General features: G+C 41.7%; 1 protein-coding gene across 2 annotated transcripts in view; it reads left to right on the forward strand.

Moving 5' to 3' along the window:
• Window positions 1-19,048, forward strand: part of TAF3 (TATA-box binding protein associated factor 3) — a 122,401-nt gene that overhangs the window by 10,974 nt on the left and 92,379 nt on the right. For both annotated transcript variants that reach the window (XM_030480176.1, XM_030480178.1), the window contains exon 2: window positions 3,373-3,615. In XM_030480176.1, the coding sequence (XP_030336036.1) occupies window positions 3,373-3,615 (243 nt within the window). The remainder of the gene's footprint in view (window positions 1-3,372; window positions 3,616-19,048) is intronic.

The following is a 19,048-nucleotide window of genomic DNA, read 5'->3' on the forward strand; positions in this document are numbered from 1 at the left end:
CTATTGAGGACACTCCGTAACCCATCAGTCCTTTCATCCCTCTGACAGTTGCAGGGTTAAGAATTGTTGAGCTTTTAACCAACCTTAGGACTTGTCATTGTCTCTTTGGAGGCAAATGTCAAAGATACAAGAAAATTGAATCTTCAGGGCGTTTTTGGTCACCTTTTGCTTTCTAACAAACATAGTTGGTTTTTATGTATAGTTGCTTAAATATTTCAATGCTTCAGTTACACTTAGTAGTTGCTTCTCTGCCACATGTTCTTATGAAGCACTTGTAGGAAGGAGTTTGTTGTAGCATTACTAATCACATCGATACATGTACTAGAGATTAAAAAGACCATACACAGGTCTAGGAAAAGACCTTTTCTTATTGCAGCAATGAACTGGACTAAACTTTCATGCTGAACACATGACAGTGCTGGTGTCAAGAGTTGTGCACTGAGCAGGGTACATGAAACACCTTCACTGAGCCCTACTCATGGGGTGGATGGTATGGTGTGTCTTGCAGTCCTGTGCCTCTGGTTGTCAGGCTGGAGACATGCTATTGCAGCATTTCCCCTACCTTTGCACTTAGGGTTTTATTCCAAGGAAAACTGGACAGAAGCAGGGAGTGGGTCCGTGCCTGTAAGTGAGCTTTCTAGGTGTCAGCAGTGCCCAGCTGGGAATGAGTGCTGTGGAGCTATGGAGCAGCTCTGCTCTGGAGCCAGGCTGAGAGAGCTGGGCTGGGGCAGCCTGGAGAAGAGAAGGCTCCTGAAGGGGACACCTTAGAGCAGCTCCAGTGCCTAAAGGGGCTCCAGGAAACCTGGAGAGGGGCTTTGGACAAGGGACTGTAGGGACAGGCCAAGGGGAATGGCTTTAACCTGCCAGAGGGGAGACTGAGATGAGCTCTGAGGCAGAAGCTCTTCCCTGTGAGGGTGCTGAGGCGCTGGCACAGACTTTTCCCAGAGAAGCTGTGGCTGCCCCATCCCTGGCAGTGTTCAAGGCCAGGTTGGACCCAGGGGCTTGGAGCAACCTGCTCTAGTGGAAGGTGTCCCTGCGCATGGCAGGGGTTGGAACTGGATGAGTTTTAAGGTCCTTTCCAACACAAACCAGTCTGGGATTCTATTAATCCCCCCATGTCCTGCAAACAGCACAGCCAGTGATTTCAGGAGTGTCCAGGGAATAAATATGTTCTACTTCTGGGCTTGTTGAAAAGTTTTCCCCAAGTTTTATTTTTAACTGGCTGTCAAACTAGTACCTGTTAAGTCTGGACACCTTCAGGTTCAGTAAGTTCAAAGGTATATTTGTAGTCTGAAGAGCAGCTAAAAGTGACAACGCAAAATTCCTTAACTATGTCAATTCTCTAAATTTAACTTTTTAAGGGTGAGACACTCTTCTGTCTGTCTAATCATAGAATCATAGAATGGTTTGGGTTGGAAAGACCTTAATATCATCTAGTTCCAACCCCTGCCACAGGCAGGGACACCTTCCACTAGAGCAGGTTGGTCCAAGCCCCTGTGTCCAACGTGGCCTTGAACACTGCCAGGGATGGGGCAGCCACAGCTTCTCTGGGCACCCTGTGCCAGCGCCTCAGCACCCTCACAGGGAAGAACTTCTTCCTTATATCCAACCTGAACTTCCCCTGTTGAAGTTTAATAACTATAATGTTAATATGTTAAGTTTAAAAGCTATAAGGATCTCAAACTACTCGAATGTGGTGATTTCCTCCTTTATGTTCATGCAAGTCCCCACACTTCTCTGCCCCTAGAGTCTGCAGGGGAAAGTGGTATTACACTTGTGCTAGATACTATAGAAACACAAAAGAATGTTCTTGTTTCAGCTCACATTCTAAATAGAGATGGGCAAAAGGGGTGATAACTTGGTCTGATCTCCCTTTTAGCTGTGGAGAGAATTAAAACACAAGTGACTTGCCCAGAGTCACACAAGAGGCCAGTGTTACGGAGCAGAGAATCAGAGCCATGATCTGAGCATTACCCTTATCTTCACCACAAGACTAAGAGGAGAAATTCTAGAACAAAATTCTTATTCTCTAAATGTACCTGAAGGCATAAGTTGGCTCAGGGCTTGAATTCATGCAGCGATGTGAGACCCAACCAGCTCGACTGCAAGATAAACCAAGAAGAGATTAGGTTAAAGGACAAACAAAAGAGCATTCCCCCCGTCCTCCGAAGCTGGAGCTTCACAATAGCGATTGTGTTCCTTCAATAAGCACGGGCTGGCTTTCCAGAATTACTTTTTAAAGGAAATCACAGCTTATCATCGTGTAGCGATGTAATATCTTCATAAGCCAACTATAGAGAGTTTTAATAATTCAGTATAATGTTATTGAATTAAAAAACATCATGTTTGGGGTTTAAGGCATCTTTTTTTGGTGTTATCCTTATTACGAAGAGTTAAGATGAGACTCAAAGTGGTGTCTTGGCACCAGAGCCACGTGTCTGGTTCTCCCTCTGGAGGCCTTCAGAGGGATTTCCCTGTGTCAGGCCAGGGAAACCGAGGCACTTGGTGGACTTGTGCACTGTATAGTTTAAATCTTGGAGCCAAATTACATGTGCAGAACAAACTGCATCCTCCCTTGGACTGTTTTCGTGGAGGTCAGATGAAATAAAGATGCTGACGGCTTGGCCAGTGAGGTTTCACTGTGCTCTTTGTAAAGAAAAGAAGGGGTTTGCTATAGACTCAAGCTTCAGTTGCACCCCAGGAAATCAGCCCCTGAACTTTGGCATAAAATATCCTCTCCTCATCAGACCACTACTTTATATTCCTCTGTTTCAACTGGGAGGTAGATCTAACCGGTAGGTAAAGTGACTCATAGTAGATTCCATCTGGTGGAAAGATAGGATGTGAAGTATTTGTGTTATCAGGAGATACACCAGATAGCTGCTTTTTTTTTACTACCCGTAAACTACATTTGGTTCAACAAAATTAAGGTGTTCCTTTTTTAGGTTGAAAAATCATGTTTGGTCTATTACATGCTGGTCAAGGGGCACTTTCTGCCTAGTAAAGGCTTGTTTCCTTCATTCGAATTTACTTTATGAAATAGAAAACTATTTGAAGAGGTGTTGTACCATGTTAGTTGGCTGTTGCCAGCTAAAGCGGGTTGCTGCTCCCTCCGTTTTGCTTGATTTGCTTCTTGAGGTGCAGTTCTTAAGGGTATGGATTGAACCGAAGTGATACGGATCAAAACAAAACACGTAGAAATGCGTTCTCAGCCTGGAATGTTGGACAGCCCAGCAAACAGGGAACCTGGTGGGACTCTGATCTCTCTTACTGGCAGCGAGCTGTAACCTCTGAGCATAGATCTGCAGCTCCAAGGGTTTGAAACTGGATTTTTAATAGATGTTGTTCTTCTTGTGGTTGTTTTTGTTGCAGATGGCCGCACAGATCCAATTTTGGATGACGTAAGTGATGCCTTCAAGCTTATGGGGGTTAACCTACATGAGCTAGAAGATTACATCCACAATATCGAGCCTGTCACTTTTGCACATCAAATCCCTTCGTTCCCCGTCAGCAAGAACAATGTCCTGCAGTTTCCCCAGCCGGGAAGTAAGGATGCAGAAGAAAGGAAGGAATACATCCCCGATTACATGCCACCCATTGTCTCCTCTCAAGAAGGTGCGAAATCAATCCTTTGCTTTAAGCTTTGGGCCCTCTGTGTTTGCATATTTGTTTGCCTCCTCAAGCAGTTGGAGCTGTGCTGCCCCAGAGCAGTGGCTCAGGAAGGACCTGCTGGGTGTTACACAAGTGTGGTGTTTCACAACAGGTAGCAGTGCTGTGGCAAGGTTGTTTTCCACTCTTTTACCTTACTCCAAGAGTAACTGGTGTCAGAATACACCATGTCAATACACATTTCTATAATGCATTTAAACTTTAAGGTTTTGGATGGCAATAGAATTGAATGCTTTACACTGTTACGTGTTAGCCTCCCTCTTATGGGTACTGCAAGAGCTTCAGTACTTTGGTAAAGGTAGAAGAAGGAATGCCAGTGAGACTGGCACAGCATTCCCAGCTTCTGATAGGTATTTCTTCTTCCTTCAAACAAATGTAACACACACCCCCAAATTCCAATTAAAATGAATTTAGATCTAAAATAAGAGTCGTTTAGAGGCACAGTGCTTTGCTTTTAATCCTTGCTAACGTTGATGAGGGTTTCATCATTACTGGTTCAACTGCTCTCCTTGTCCCACAGGGGCAGGGATTGAGGAGTAGTGAAATAGTGTAATAGTGAAACGAACTTACACAAGTGCTGTGAGCTGCAGTTGCCCTGAGAGTTTTAACAGTGGCACTGGAAAAAGCTAAATTGTTCTGGTTTTCAGCTATATGACACTTGACTGCTAATATGACAAACCTTTAAGAAGTGTGATCTACTCACACTTTCCCTTTGAGTGAGCATCACACAGCTATACATTGTGGGGAAATACACACATGGGAGCTTGTGGACTGGGTATAAAATTCCAGACAGAAGAATTTTATATTCCAAAAGAGTGTAGTGAACAGGAGCAATCCTCACAACATACTTAACTTATCATTTCCCTGGGGACAGAATGGATATTGTGCTCTGTTATGCATATTGTTCTGGTTTAAGATCTAAGGTCTCAATGCCTGCACATGGAAATAGGTGTAAAAGTTCTGCCCTGTGTAAAGATGAACATAAACAGCATCACCTTGTTGGGTTAAGGAAATCCACTGCTGTGTTGCTACAGAATGTCACCCAGGGCAGTATTTCAATGCTTTAGTAAGCTGAAGTAAGTGTATGTTTAGTCTTTCATACACCATGTTCAGCTAGATAGATGTAGTTACTATGTGCTCCAGTTAGACTAAGTGAGATTGTAGTCAGGGATGTGTATCTGAGGTGTAAAGGTCTGTCAGACACGATGGTTTGGGTGTGTTCACAACAAATATGCTATTTCCAGTAACAACGTGAGGACCTAACGCTGGTGAGTATTTCTGAAGCTCTGTAGACCTGCCTTTCCTCTTTAATTGCATAAAATACCTAGTTATTTTATAGCTCAATAGCATTTTAATGTCTTTTGCCTTAATATAACCCAGGAAGCGAAACTGCTGTTCAAAGCAGAAATACTGTCTTGGATTGATAAGGAGATACTAAAATCTCCCTGTGTGAAGTTTGTTAAAAGGCTTGCTTTTCAAATCTAGCAGTGAACTCTCTTCAACCAGGAAGAGACAAGCAAAATGTAAATATCTTATATGTAGACAACATTCATAAGGGGAAAAATACGGAGGAGGAAGACACTGAGAAGTGAATAGGGATTTTAGCTGCCCCGTTCCGGCTACTTGCAACGCTTTAGCCTGATCTTTTTCGGGAGGCAAACACCATTGTGTCAGAGAAGTGCAGCATCTTTGAAGTGTAACAAGTTACCTGCAGTTTTGTGCTTTTTTTATTTATTAACTTGGAAAATCAGACTTTAAAAAGACACAAGAAAGATCGAATCCAAGAAGGCTCAAAGCAGCTGTAGAGGAATATCTGAACATGGGGAGTGAGAGTGTCACGGGCTCAGTCTGATGATTCGTGGCATACAAAGAGGGGCTAAAAATTGAAATGGGGACAGTTGTGCTGCTTTTTTTTCCTTGTATGTAACTTTTTATACTCTTTCTCTTGCAAGTTAGATCCAGGAGTTAGATTTTAGCAGTCCTTATAAATAATGTATGAATCCTTTTAACACCTGAAGCAAGAAGATAGTATTTCCAAAGTTGGATGGGAACCAGGAAAACTTCTGATGCCTCAGGCTAGTGTATCAGAGGACCTATAGACACAACTTCAAAAACACGAATACAGTATGTTTTTAATGGAAACTTCAAGCAAGCATTAAATACAACTATTGAATGCAGGTTTCTTGGAGTTGATTTAAAATACTTAGAGTTGATTTAAAATACTTAGAGTTGAGGACGTTTTCATTTTGAATCGAATAGTTTCTGAAAATGCTCTTTGTAATTTTAAGCCCTATGTTGTTGTTTTTTGGGAAGGGGTGAAGCGGATCAAGAAACTCGTGTGTGTGTTTGGTTGTGTTTAACTTCAAGGAAAATGAGAAAGAGAAACTTACTTTTGCAGATGAAAGGAAATGCATCGTAAAACTACTGAGGCAGCGCAGAAGCTGCCTGAATAGTTTGCAGATCTGTACAGAGTCAAAAAACAATGTGCTGCTGCTAAGATTGTGCGGTCCGTAAGATTTGAGTTGCTTTGAGTAAGCAGTAAAGATAATTAGTCAGTAATGAAGGAAAGCTTCATGCGCGTTACGATGTATAATGTAAATCCTTCAGTCGCTTAAAGAGCTGTCAGGACGGCTTGTTCTGTCCCATTTTCTATCGAAGCCTAAAGCTCAGCTCATGTTATGAATATTTATTTACTGATAGGATTCAGAAATCATTAGTGCTGATATATTTTAGCAGTGGTGTAGCCATGAACGGTCTAAGGGTGTGAGCAGAATAAGGTTTATTGGGAGAGGCGATATGTTTTATATAATACTATTTAGAAGTATTATCTCTGGTGGCAAACTGACTTCATAGGTAATTTTATGTAGGTGCTTTAGTAAGAAAAAGCTGGGTTTAATTGTTAACTTAAAAGCCGAACCAGTGTTCAGTATGCACCATGACCAGTAGGTGTTGCTAACTTCCTTCTCAAAAGCCCTCTAGTTCTATGCCTGTAACTAACTTCTTTCCACTTACTCTAGAAGTGGTGGTGGTGTGTTCAGAGTATTCCCAGCAGCTTGTGTTATGTCTTAGTTACCACAGCTCAATAAGAGCAAAAAGCCCTGAGAGGAGCCGTTCCCCCCATATATACTCACTAGTAAGAAATGCTGAAACAGCTCTAAATGATTTCTGCAGTTGGGAGGGGGGAAAAGGAGGAAGGCAAATAGGTTTTCCACATGTGTAATTCATGTCGGTTGGAAGCTCAGTTGAGTGCTACAAGTTGTGTTCCAACAAAGCAGAAAATGTTTTCTTGCCTTAAACAGAGATTGCCTCATTCCAGTAACATGCACAAACCAAACGCTTGCGCTGCGAGGATCTACATGTATAATTCTGTGTTTTATAAAACAATCTGACTCGCTATTGCCATGGCAAATGGTGGGGTTTTAGCAGGATTTTTTACAAAGGACACTGAAGAAATGATTTTATGCCAATGTATCATGATGTTCAGTGCCTGCCTAATTTTAATTAGCCTCCTTTTTGTTGTTTTGAGTTATTTTAGCGCCGTTGTCACTAAAATGTCATGGTCAACTTGGTAAGACAGATTAAAAACGGAGGAAAAAAATAAATTAGTTGCAAAACATGATGGTCATGCTTTATTTCTTGGGCTTTAGTGCAAAAGAACATGCATTTTGCAATAATACAGCAGCTTCATAGAATCTGTTGATTGCATTTGAAGCAAGACAGTGCCCTGCTGAAACTAGGCCAGCTGAGCAAGCCCAGATAGTCTTCCACAGCTAATAATAATACAAATAATAATGATAATAATACTCACTATTACATCTTGTGATAATGTCGAGAGCTCTGAGTCCTGATGCTCTAAGAACATGTATCATTCCTCATAGATAAACCAAAGAAAAGTGAAGTGTGAATCCTGCATGTGCCATAGTAACCTGATTTTTAAGCTTCCTAGGATGAATTTCTACCTGTGCTTCCTGCCTCTTGTTATTATTTCATAAATAATAATAATAGTTTTTAAAAATAAGCACTTTTTGTCAACTGTTTTCTTTTTCTGCCTTTCTGAAGTCCCAGGTAGTCCATCCCTGTTTCTCTGACCAGAAGACTGAAGAAAACAGGTTGCTTTTGTGCATGAAACTGTTCATAGTCTATTATATTTGCATTAGACTCTTACTCCTTTCTTACACCATAATGGTGCTGAGGTGCATCAGAAGAATAAGAGAGAGAAGACGTTGACATTCAGTAGTTAACATTTATTTGTGGGGAGAGGGGTAGCTTTTAGGGAGTCAAACTTCCTCCTCAATTCTTGCTTCTTTTTTTATTCTATCTTCTGCTTCATACCACTTCACCCCTGCTTCATAAAGGTTCATCTCCTTTCCCTTAATGGTGATCTGAAAAACAAGTGTCATTTTTACTGGACATTAAGTTTTGTGGTCTTTCAGTCCTGATAATACATGTTCAAGCACTGGTGATGTGTTTCTGATCATTGAGTCAGGGACCAGTTCTTGGCACAATGTACAAATTTGGATTTATTTGTAGCCTTTTCTGTCAGAGCATTTTATTTCCCTGGTAGATCAAAGCATAAAATTGTTGATTTCTCACAGTCCTGCCTTTTCCCCTCTTTGCTGTTGATGTGATGTTACGTTTTGGTGGGTAACAGGTCTTGCAGCCACCTGGAAGAGTAGAAACCCAGCTGTGAAATTATGAACCATCTCAGAACGTAATGTAGTTTGTTTCATACAGTATTAGTTGCTCAAATTCACATTGGAATTGATGAGAAAGGGGGTGTGTGTGTGAAGCAAGGTGCTATGATAACATCGTTTTTGCATCTGATATCTAGGCTCTACCAGTGCTAGAACTGTAATTGTATAAAGCGTTAAGCATCGTGGTGGTATAGAATCATAGAATGGTTTGGGTTGGAAAGGACCTGAAGATCATCTAGTTCCAACCCCCTGCCATGGGCAGGGATGCCTCACACTAAACCATATCACCCAAGGCTCTATCCAACCTTTAATGTAGAAAGCATTAGTGTCTACCTGCAGTGGCTAGATATATTAAGTTTTGATTTGTCACTGGCCCCTCGGTCTAACAGTCCTTTCTTTGGGTCTAGAACTGAATGTAGCAGGTCTTGGATCTCAGACCAGTGTCATTTCAATCTCTGGTTTCCTCAAGGGTTAAACAAAGCCAATAACTCTTTCTAAATTAACATGTGATAGGCTTTAAAATGTATACTGGGATATTGACTTTGCTCTTTTGGTAACACAGGTCTTGCTGTTGTCATTTTGAAGCCTTTCTGCCTTTCCCCACATCTAAGTTTAACCCCCCAGACTAACTCTTCTTCCTTCTAACTAACACCCATGATTTAAAAGCAGCAACGATCTTTTCAGCACAGCTTTTCCAGTATACTCCGTTAGGAAACCACCCCCCATCACCAAACAGGTACTGTGTAGTGAACCAGTTTGAAGAGTTAAACCCTTGCCTGCCTGTGAATGCTTTGCTCCTGGCTGTTACCCGTGCCTGGCTGTTGAGCATTTGCAAGCATCCTTGAACCGTCCGTGCAGGATGCTGAGTGTTAGACGCTGATTGCTTTTGTGCGAATGAGTCTTCACGTCTGCATCACCCCAGCAAGGAGGAAGCAACAGGAGAGACAGACAAAATGAGAAAGGCAGCCAAGCTTGAGATGCAGACAGAAGAAAGGCATTGGGAAAGAGCCAATAGGAGAGGCAGGTTTCAAAGAAAAAGGAAAATGTGAGGCAGGAACAGAAAAAAAAGTGTACAGAAAATGTGCCTGCTTTAAATCTTGCCATTAGACAGAAAAATAACTCGTATAGAAGGCGTGCTGATAAAGCTGTAATTGGGAAGACAAGTGTATCTTTACCTTTTCTTAAGGAGTTGGATCATAATGGAAAGCATAATTCCAAGTGCAATACTTCAAGAAAGGATTTAATGAAGAAGAGTTTAGTTTTTTATTTAAAAAAAAAAAAGGAAGCTGAAAGTGTGAAGTGAAATAGACTTTCACCAAGAGCTTCATTTAATTTGCAGCACTTGGGGAAAAAAAGAAATCAATGTAATATGTGCCATAGTAAAACTTTATCCGTAGACTAGGGAGACAGAGGCATACGCTGCTTTATATTCTATAGGAGACTAGTTCCTAACTTTTCCCTAAGCATTCATGTCTGGGGATAAAAAAACAACCTCTTGCTATTTTTTTGTAAGACACATAGTAGCAGCTGGAAGGAAATGGATTAAAAACTGGTTTTAAGAGAGGTTTTCTTCTTGTTTGAGGTCTTTTGTGTTGTATCCTTCGAAACAAACCAGCTCGAATCTGGCCGTACCTGAATAAGCAAATCGGCAAATACATTTTATAAAATGCTGACTCCATTCCTTCTTAAGTAATAATGAAGAGTTAATAGGACTAACTATAGAAATTCAACTTTGTGTAAATGTATTTCTTTAATTTCCTCAGCTGTCTACTTTTACTCGCTGCACGTTGCAAATGAAACGAAGTTAACGTGACTTTTCAAGGGGATCTCATCCTTTTTCAAACCTTCCCACAAAGATGTGTCTGGTTTTCAGACCTGTGTAGATAACTTACACGTTGTCAGTGATTCTGATTCACAATAAAAACTGCAAAATGCAGAAGTGGACTCATAAAAGGCAGCTTTTTGCAGTAAATTATTTACACTGCGTTGCAATGGAAGTCGTGGCTTCTTTCACCGCATTGTGATGCGCAGATTGCAATTTGGGCTCTAATAAAAATGGGACTTGATGATAAAAGGGTTCTATTGTGTCTTTTGAACAGAAATGCTGTCACGATTTTAATTTCCTACTGATCCTTCCTCAGCAAAACTTCTGTCACTTGTCTCCACTCGTCATGTCAGATCCATTTTTCCCCCTTTCTGACAATGTCTGACTTTGTTTAGCGCCTGCATTGCTTCCTGCGCTGTTTGCTGCTGCTACGCTCGAGGATTTTGTTTCATCTGGATCATCAGACACCTTTGTGCCTTTGAAAGCAGAAGTTTCAAATTAGGTTATCGTCTGATAGCCGAGTGTGACTGTTCCCAAGCATTTCAGGCTTTCCCTTACTGCACTGAGTGTTTTGGGGGACTCTAAGGGAGGAGGTGGGCAAGGGAAAGTCTAGCCACTGCTTAAAGCAGGATAAAAGAGGAGCATAACTGGCCTATTTTAAGGGCTGACCTTGTAACTTTATTATTTTTCAGTGCCCGTCCTATTTTTCTTCTCATCAAATGCCTTTATACGTTTTTCTTCTTTGACTTTCGCCACCAAGGATGCTTTAACTTCATGAAAATGTTCGTGATGACTAACGATTGCTGGCATTTAAAAAGCAAATAAAAATCATTGTAGCTGCTGGGAGCAAACCCACAAAGCTGATTGTTACCCCCCTGCACAGGAATTTGTGCCAAAACTTACGAGGAATGGCTCATAACTCAACCAAACCTTAGTTTTGTACTGTATTTGAGGGAATCGTTTGGGAAGGATGTGGAAGTAGAACGTGTTGGTTGAGATCTCAATACATCTGTCTTATTTTGAGACCAGTGGCCTTAAGTTTTTCCAGCAATGCCAGCATCATCCTGCTGCTGATTGCAACTGTGGCATTTACATGGATACGGGGAAGAATCCATGCTTAAAGTTCAGGAGTTGGTACTTGACATAGTTGTTCTGAATAACCCTACTGTCCACAGCACCATAGAATCATGGAGTGGTTTGGAAAGGACCTTAAAGCTCATCTAGTTCCAAACCTTAAACACTTTCAAAGTGTCTGAAGTATTTCTTTCCTCCTGTAAGAAATACCCATGCTTGGAGCTAGTCAGGAATAGATGTTACACGGTGTTTACACTCATATTTTCAAGTGTAGCTGAGCCTGACCTCGATCTTCTCATCAGAACTACCGTTGTCTAGACAAAGATCACTAGTGAATTACAGGACCCATATCTCTCTTGCCTTTATCATGTGAATAACTCATTACAAAGCTTCTGCAGACAAGTGTGTGGTGGAGTCCAGATTAAGAACTCTGCCTTCTCATTTTGAAAATTATTACTAAGAGGCCTCATTTGAATTACTTGTCTTTTGCCACACACAGATAAGCACTATAACTTTACCGTACAGCTCTTAACTTCAGTGTCTTCTTCCAGTCTTCACCTTTGGTACACGTTCCTGTTTTCTCCAAGTCTCAACTAAAGGGAGTATTAATGAGCGGGTAAGTCATTAGGAAGGGATAACTCATTTTGGTGTGTGGGCAGTTCCACTTCATTCTGCAAGAGCCTAAGAAATATAAGGTTGGATGGAGAACAGAGTTCAAGTTAGAAGGCATTTGGAGACATGACCCTATAGTTCTTGTAGCGAGATGCTTGGGTAATTGAAGTTCATCTTTAAACTGAGTGTTTTGTTGGAATCTTTCATTTTTGTAATTGCACTCCTTACGAACATTATTGGCTCTTTGATGATGGTATATTTATCTATTTCTTTAGTTTGGATTTTGTCTCTTTGAACAGCTGTGTATTGCGTGACTAGATCAAATGTAGCTCTGTTTGCCTCTTGTGTATGAATGCATATTGTTTGGATCGGTTAAGCAAAACCTGCCATAGCATACCTGTGTGTTTGAGAAGCGATGTCAAACTTGAGCAGGGCTGGATCTGGCTTGTATTTAGCCCAAGGCTGAAAAACATAGGGTCTTCAGGTGGTAACACAGCAAGTCACACATTTCTCCGACTTGGTTTGAGATTAATGTTTCAATCCTGGTTATAAGTGATGACGCCACACTGCCAGAGGTGGTATTTTATATGGAGAGATAAATTGAAGTTCAACTCTCTGTGTGTGTGTGTGTGTGTGTTTAAAACAGTCCAATAACAACTTAAATGGCCTTTATTCTGGCCACTTTACAATCTGCAGCATTCTGCCTAATTCATTTTCTTTGGTGAACTTGTTTGCCCTCTGCGTTCGCACTGTTGATGTCTGCTGCTTTCCCATTCCAAAGAGTTGTGCTAAAGGAGGACTCCGCGTTTCATGTGTATTCCTACGGTTGGGATGAAGCATACTTTTCTTCAAACGTTATGAGCTCTTTTCCCTGAGGGGAGGAGGATGGTACTGATTCTGTGTGTCTGAGAGGTACGGCTTAACAGATTGGCCAAATAATCCATCCTGAATTGGGGAGTTGAATAATTTTAATACCCCTTATCTTGCATAGATTTCTGTGGATATTCATCTCAGCAAATGAACTTTGCATTTCTAAATGTGAGGAGCAGCATGTTCGTTCAGGTACAGCATACTTGAATCTTAATATTCTCCAGGTTTCTGTGCATGTGGGACTTCTGCTCCAGGCGTAGTTAAAGAAATGCTTTGCGCCTGTGTGTGGACAACACTAATCACGTCTGACAGTCACAACTGGGAATAGCATGGAGGAAATAATAGTTCTTGACCAATCGCTACAACACAGGAAGTCCCGGTGCCATAGGAAGGGAGAGAAACTCACTTTTCATTTCCTTTCGAGTCCAGCGCATCCAGATTAACTTGAAAGGGAGCTGAGGTGCAGCTCTGAGGGTTTAGCCTTCAGTCGTGGGCTACCTACACGTGGAGCCCAGCTCAGCAGGCAGCTAGTCACCATCAGGAAAGCTCTCATAGCTCAGCTGCTGGGTATCCTGTTGCAAATTAAATATGGAACAAGGATGCGTCTGGTTTTGCATGAGAAACTTTTAACACATTCATTAAAGAGCCTTCCTTTCTGCTCTGAGTGTTTTAAATGACAGTATTGCTGGAGGTGATGTGTCATCTGTAATCTCTTAGAGATAACCGGTTTCTTTGGCTGTTTGGAAGAGGATCGATGGATTTTTACCATTCTTAATGTGCAACAGTTGTAATTTTCTGTGTTACAGGCTTTATATGTTCAGCTTAGCCAGGTTTATTGTAACTCAGTTACCTTTTTGGGAGGTATGTGTATAAAATATTGCACAAACAAATATTTGCAATGTGATCAAACCACGCACGTATAGATATATTTATTAAGATAAAAGCAATGGTTAAAATCCCATATCCTTGCCCAGGGAACTTGAGATGGGGTTTTTAAAGAAGCATTAGAATTACAAGTGAAAATCTATTTAGATTCAGCTGAGATTTAGCCATCCATTTATCCTCCTTTAGCATCATATAAGTTGTTTTTCAGAGTCCCTTAAGAACATGATATACAATCACACTGGTTGTGATGAGCTGGAAAATCAAGGTGCAATTTTATTGTATAGTTCAGTTGCACTCACAAACTGCAGCATGCGAAGGGTTTATCGCAATATTGCATATATCGATACAATTCAGTATGTTTTTTAGGAGTCTTGGGGGAAGTAAACTTTATGTGAGTTAGAACACGATAAGTATCTTAATGCTTACATTGCAGGTAACAACGTTCTCGTAGATGAACCGAGCTGGAGTACAGCTTATGCATAGTATCTGTTTAAAACTTAAGGTGATTCAGGCTGAAACACTGAATTTCTTCAGTGTAAACCTCAGTTTTGTAAGGGGTCCATTTATTGAAGGAGTTTTTCCTTCACACATATACTCCTTCTCGTGTGAGCTTTCTAAGCCATGTTCCTTACATGTATTTTTGCCCTGTCTGTGTTGTGCAGAGGCAGAGAAGGTGAGATCTCATCTGTAATCTCTGCGACAAGTTTCTTTTGCTATTTTGAAGAGAATTGATGGATTTTTACCATTCTTACATGGAACAGTTTTAGTTTTCTGTGCTACAGGCTTTACATGTTCAGATCACAAGGTTTATTGTCATTCAAGTGACTTTTTGGGGGGGATGTGTGTAAAAAATACACAGGGTGAGGCGAACTCCCAGCACATCTTCTAGGCCCCCTCAGTGTAATCCCATACAGATGGGATGCCGGTGTAAAGCTGTGGGTTTAAAAACTAGCCCTGCTGCTGGTCAAGACAAAATGCTTCCACTGGTGTGGGAAATGAAGATGTTAGAAGGAATTTGACCTGGAATTTTGCAGTATTAGTGGTTCACATAGGGACATTTTATGCCCAGGCTATGATTTTCCTAGGTCATGGGCTAAGGCGAACAGGGTTGCTGCAGGACTTGTCCTAACAGCAGACATCCAAGGCAATGCACTGAAGCAGTGTTGATTAGTAGATGGCGTTTTATAAGCAGCTTGGTCCGCTCTGGAGACCGGCATATTTCAAATGAGATGAAAAATTAAGTCCTTGCCACTTGTGGTGATTAAAGCCTCGGTGGCTCACTTTTCAAGAGCAGCACGTTAACCCTGCGGGCACGGTGCCAGTTGGGTTATAGAGTTCTGCCAACCTGGATGCCCCGAGCAGTTTCAAGTTCGTGGAGGAGAAGCGGCTCAGCCCTGTTGTGTGCTGCTGAATAGCCGCAGTTACTGCGCTTCAGCTGCGATGGGAGGGATGCTGAGCTGAGGCCAGGGCCTGTCTGAATGCAACAGCATAGTTTGTCTTGTTTTAAGGGTAAATCCAGCAGTGCATGCGTGTGTTAGAGCTGCATGTGTGAGTGATGGCAGAGAAATAAATGCAAGGTCATTAACGCTCTTTCGGGGCAGGGAGAAGAGCCCTTCCTGGTACCCAATCTGTATATGCAGAGTAGAGAACTCCGTGTGATCTGCACGTGCTGTAATGTGCTGAAGAAACTCGGGCGAATAAACAGAAATGTGGATTCCTTTTATCTAAATAGTTTTCTTCCTTTCATTTGAGGGGTTGCTTTTGTGTGCGACACAGATAATAATTTCCACGTGGGATTTTTGGCAATGTATAGAAAAGGTGTGTGTGCTGTTAAAGGAATTAGATGCAAATAGCCAAGTAGAGGGACAACCGGTTGTAATCTGCTGGAAAAGAGAGGTGTGAGAGGTGGGAAGGTGATGCGGTGGTGGTGCCACCAGCAGAATGCATGGTGGGCTTTTATAGAATGGAATAGTTCTTATCAGCCCTTGGTAAAACGGGTAACACTCGTGCTGCTTTCAGGCTCCAGTGTCACCCACGTGCTTATTCTATGCAGTAGCTATTGGCCTTATCTAAATGGAAAACCCTTTCCAGCTTGAGAACAACTTAGTGACTTTTTAGTATCAAAAGGAGCGCATTATACACGACACATGTACGAGACTCAAAGGCACATGTATGCTGCCTAAAGTTTTTGGAGCTAGTGTGTGCTAATCTCCTGAGAGTTCAGTGCTCTGAGCTTTTATCCAGAGCAAAGGGACTCAGAGCCATAGGCTTCTGTGCACTGCCACTCCATCTGAAAGAACCAGCTCCTTTTTCCTTAGTTCAAGGCAATATGCCCAGAAGTATGTGTACATCGTTCCTATCAATGCAGTCACAGGACTCTGACTTTCTTTTTAAGTGAAAATAAATGAAAATGGTTTCATTCTGTATTGTTCAACAGCAGAGGAGGTTTTCTGCTACAGTCTAATTGTCTTAGATCTGTTTCTCAAAGCGTCATCTTTGCATTAAGCTGTTACTACCTTTTAATGTTGTTTAGAAGAGATAAAATATATTGGTAGTATCTCAAGGGAAAGACTCTAGATGCCGGTTTTGTGAGGAAAAGCTTAGATGTGGTTTAAAGACCTGCTTTCCTCATGAGTCGGCTGCAGTTGAAACTACTCACAGTTACTGCAGCCTCTAAATGTCCAGTTTTGTGCTTTCTTTGCCTTAATTGGTGTAAGTTTTGTTTTCCCAGATAATCCCTTAGGAAAGGGCAGCGTGATGAGGGAAGAAGCGAGCTTCAGTGAGAGATCCCATCAAGAAGTCATGTCCACTTAGTATCACATTAACAGGGAGAGAGCACACGAGCTATCAGATAACATTAAACACCAGGCTCCAGAATTAGGTGACTTTGTTTCCTTTCCTGCATTTAGTGTCCCAGCATCCCACTAAGGTGAGAAGAGCCAGAGCTGCATCAGTGCTGTTCTTTCTCTGATTCATTTCTTTCTCTAGCATTAACACAGCATTAAGCATTAATATATATATTAATATATAATATAATTGATATAGCTAACATTAAGCAGCTATAACCTTTTCATTTTAACCAGCCAAAGCTTTATTAAGCCAGGAACCTCTCCTGGTCACAGGTACCATGGGACGTGAACATATTTAAGGCAATTCAATTTCTGTAAGAAAGGGGATGCAAAGAAAAGTCTTGCTTCCTTGTGCAGAGAGCTGGATTCCTAATTACAACAGAGATGCCAAAGAATGACACTTGGCAAAAATCCAGAGCAAGACTCAGCCTCTTTGCCTCTTGTTGCAGTGAGGCACCTTAACTGCTCTGTCATCACACCTCCTAGTTTAATGTAAGGAAGGTTAGAAATGTCGATGGAGGTTTTCAAGATTCCCCTCCACTTCAGAGCATCTTAACACTGTACTCATCAAGGATTTAGATTTCTTTAATATTAGCTATCTATATTGTATATAGATATCTCTAGATATCTGTATAGATACATATAGATATTATATCACACCTCCCTTCCCTCTGCTGATGCTGTATCAAGGCTGAAACTTCTATTCTGCAAAAGTCATTTCTCTGGAGCTTTTATTTTGCCTTTTATGTGCATTTACAGCAGTCATAGCTAAATATGTGTTCCTAAAACAAAAGCAGCATTATCTGGTTACATATGGCAAAGGAAATAATACAAAAGATCTCAGCTTTCTCTAATCCGACTCCAGTGAGCATCTTATATTGCTGTATGGCTATAAAATACACTGCACTAGTGGAATATTTGAAGTATTGTGTTGAAATTACTGATGTTTTAAAATTTAGCCTCACTAAAAGACTGATATTAATGTTTACTGCATTTTAATTAAGATTAATGAATGTGTTTATTTCTAAGTTCACATGAAATTGCTCACTATCACTGTCTCTTCTCCTGCTCGAAAACAAAACTGAGGAGCACATATCCAGAGAGGGTGGTTGCTTGTGTACCACACACTGCCTTTCAGAATGGAAACTTCAGGAGGGAAGCTGAGAGGAGCCAGACAGCACATGCAAAGAAAACGAAATGTTTCAGGCCCATCTGAGCAGTGGAGATCAGATAACTGCAGTCCTGGCGTATCTTCTTGGAGCTTGTATTAGTAGTTACTACGCAATAATCTTTACTAAGAACTAGAGCTTAGTGTGTGATACACTCAGTGCAGTTTGGAGCAGGAAGTGCAGCAGTTTGCTCCTAGAAATCTCTGCCCTTGGGAGGCAAAAAAAGAGACACCAAAGTGGTGTTTAGCAGTTGCTAAAGTTAGGGGAAAGGAGAAAATAAAACACTGTCCATGCTAATGAAGGACATGTGGAGTTGAACCAGAGCCATCAGGGCACACCAAGCTGACAGCAATACGTGGCTGTTCATGTTGCAACTCTGGAAGAAGCACTGGGCCACATCTTGTTCCCAGTTGCACCCTCATCAATTTGAGGTGCTGAGGACATGGTGATGCTCAGGAAGGGAGATGACAACTTGGGGGAAGCCAAACCCTTCTCCTGCTTGTTGCAGTAGTGTAGTTCTGGTGTGTAATTCAGTAAGGGGAGGTTTTGGGATGTGATATGAAAGTGGTGCCAGCTAAGCCATAAAGTGTGTGCCTAAGGTCTAGTGAAGGGGCAGATAATGGTGATGGTGCTAAACAAATGAATGTGGGTGTTAGAAACAGCAGAGCCATGTTAACAGGATGCTTTTGTTAGTTTAATTTATCATAGAATCCCAGGCTGGTTTGGGTTGAAGGGACCTTAAAGCTGATCCAGTTCCAACCCCCTGCCACGGGCAGGGACACCTTCCATAGAGCAGGTTGCTCCAAGCCCCTGTGTCCAGCCTGGCCTTGAACACTGCCAGGGATGGGGCAATTTATGCTGTTGAGAAGAATCTAAGCCCAGCTATGCTTGGCAAGCTGAGCTTCTGCTTAGGTGGATGCCATGAATTGAGAGCACTCAAAGAATGCTTTGGATCAGAACTTGCACAGTACCCTTGTACAACACACACGTAACAATGTCCATTCAAAGGACTTCCTTATTCAGAGACTACATCCACATCTTTATGCTTGATGCTCCTTGATGGATCTGTCTAAGGAAGAGCAGGAATCCCTGCTGAGAAGCAGAAGTCACCAGTCCCAGTGGAATACTGTATTAAAGGACTATACTAGCTCTGCTAGCTGGGCAAGGTTTTGGGATATAACTCTATAACTGCCTGGAAGGAGATTGTAGTGAGGTGGAGGTCGGTCTCTACTCCCAAGTAACAAGCAATAGGATGAGAGGTAAAGGCCTCAAGCTGTTCCAGTCAGATACTGGAGCAGGCTTCCCAAGAAAATGGTGGAATCACCATCCCTGGAAGTGTTCACAAACCGTGTAGTTGATGCCCTTAGTGCCATGGGTTAGTGGTGGCCTTGGCAGTGCTGG

Source organism: Strigops habroptila, chromosome 3 (genome assembly GCF_004027225.2).
Source record: "Strigops habroptila isolate Jane chromosome 3, bStrHab1.2.pri, whole genome shotgun sequence".
Lineage (NCBI taxonomy): Eukaryota > Metazoa > Chordata > Aves > Psittaciformes > Psittacidae > Strigops > Strigops habroptila.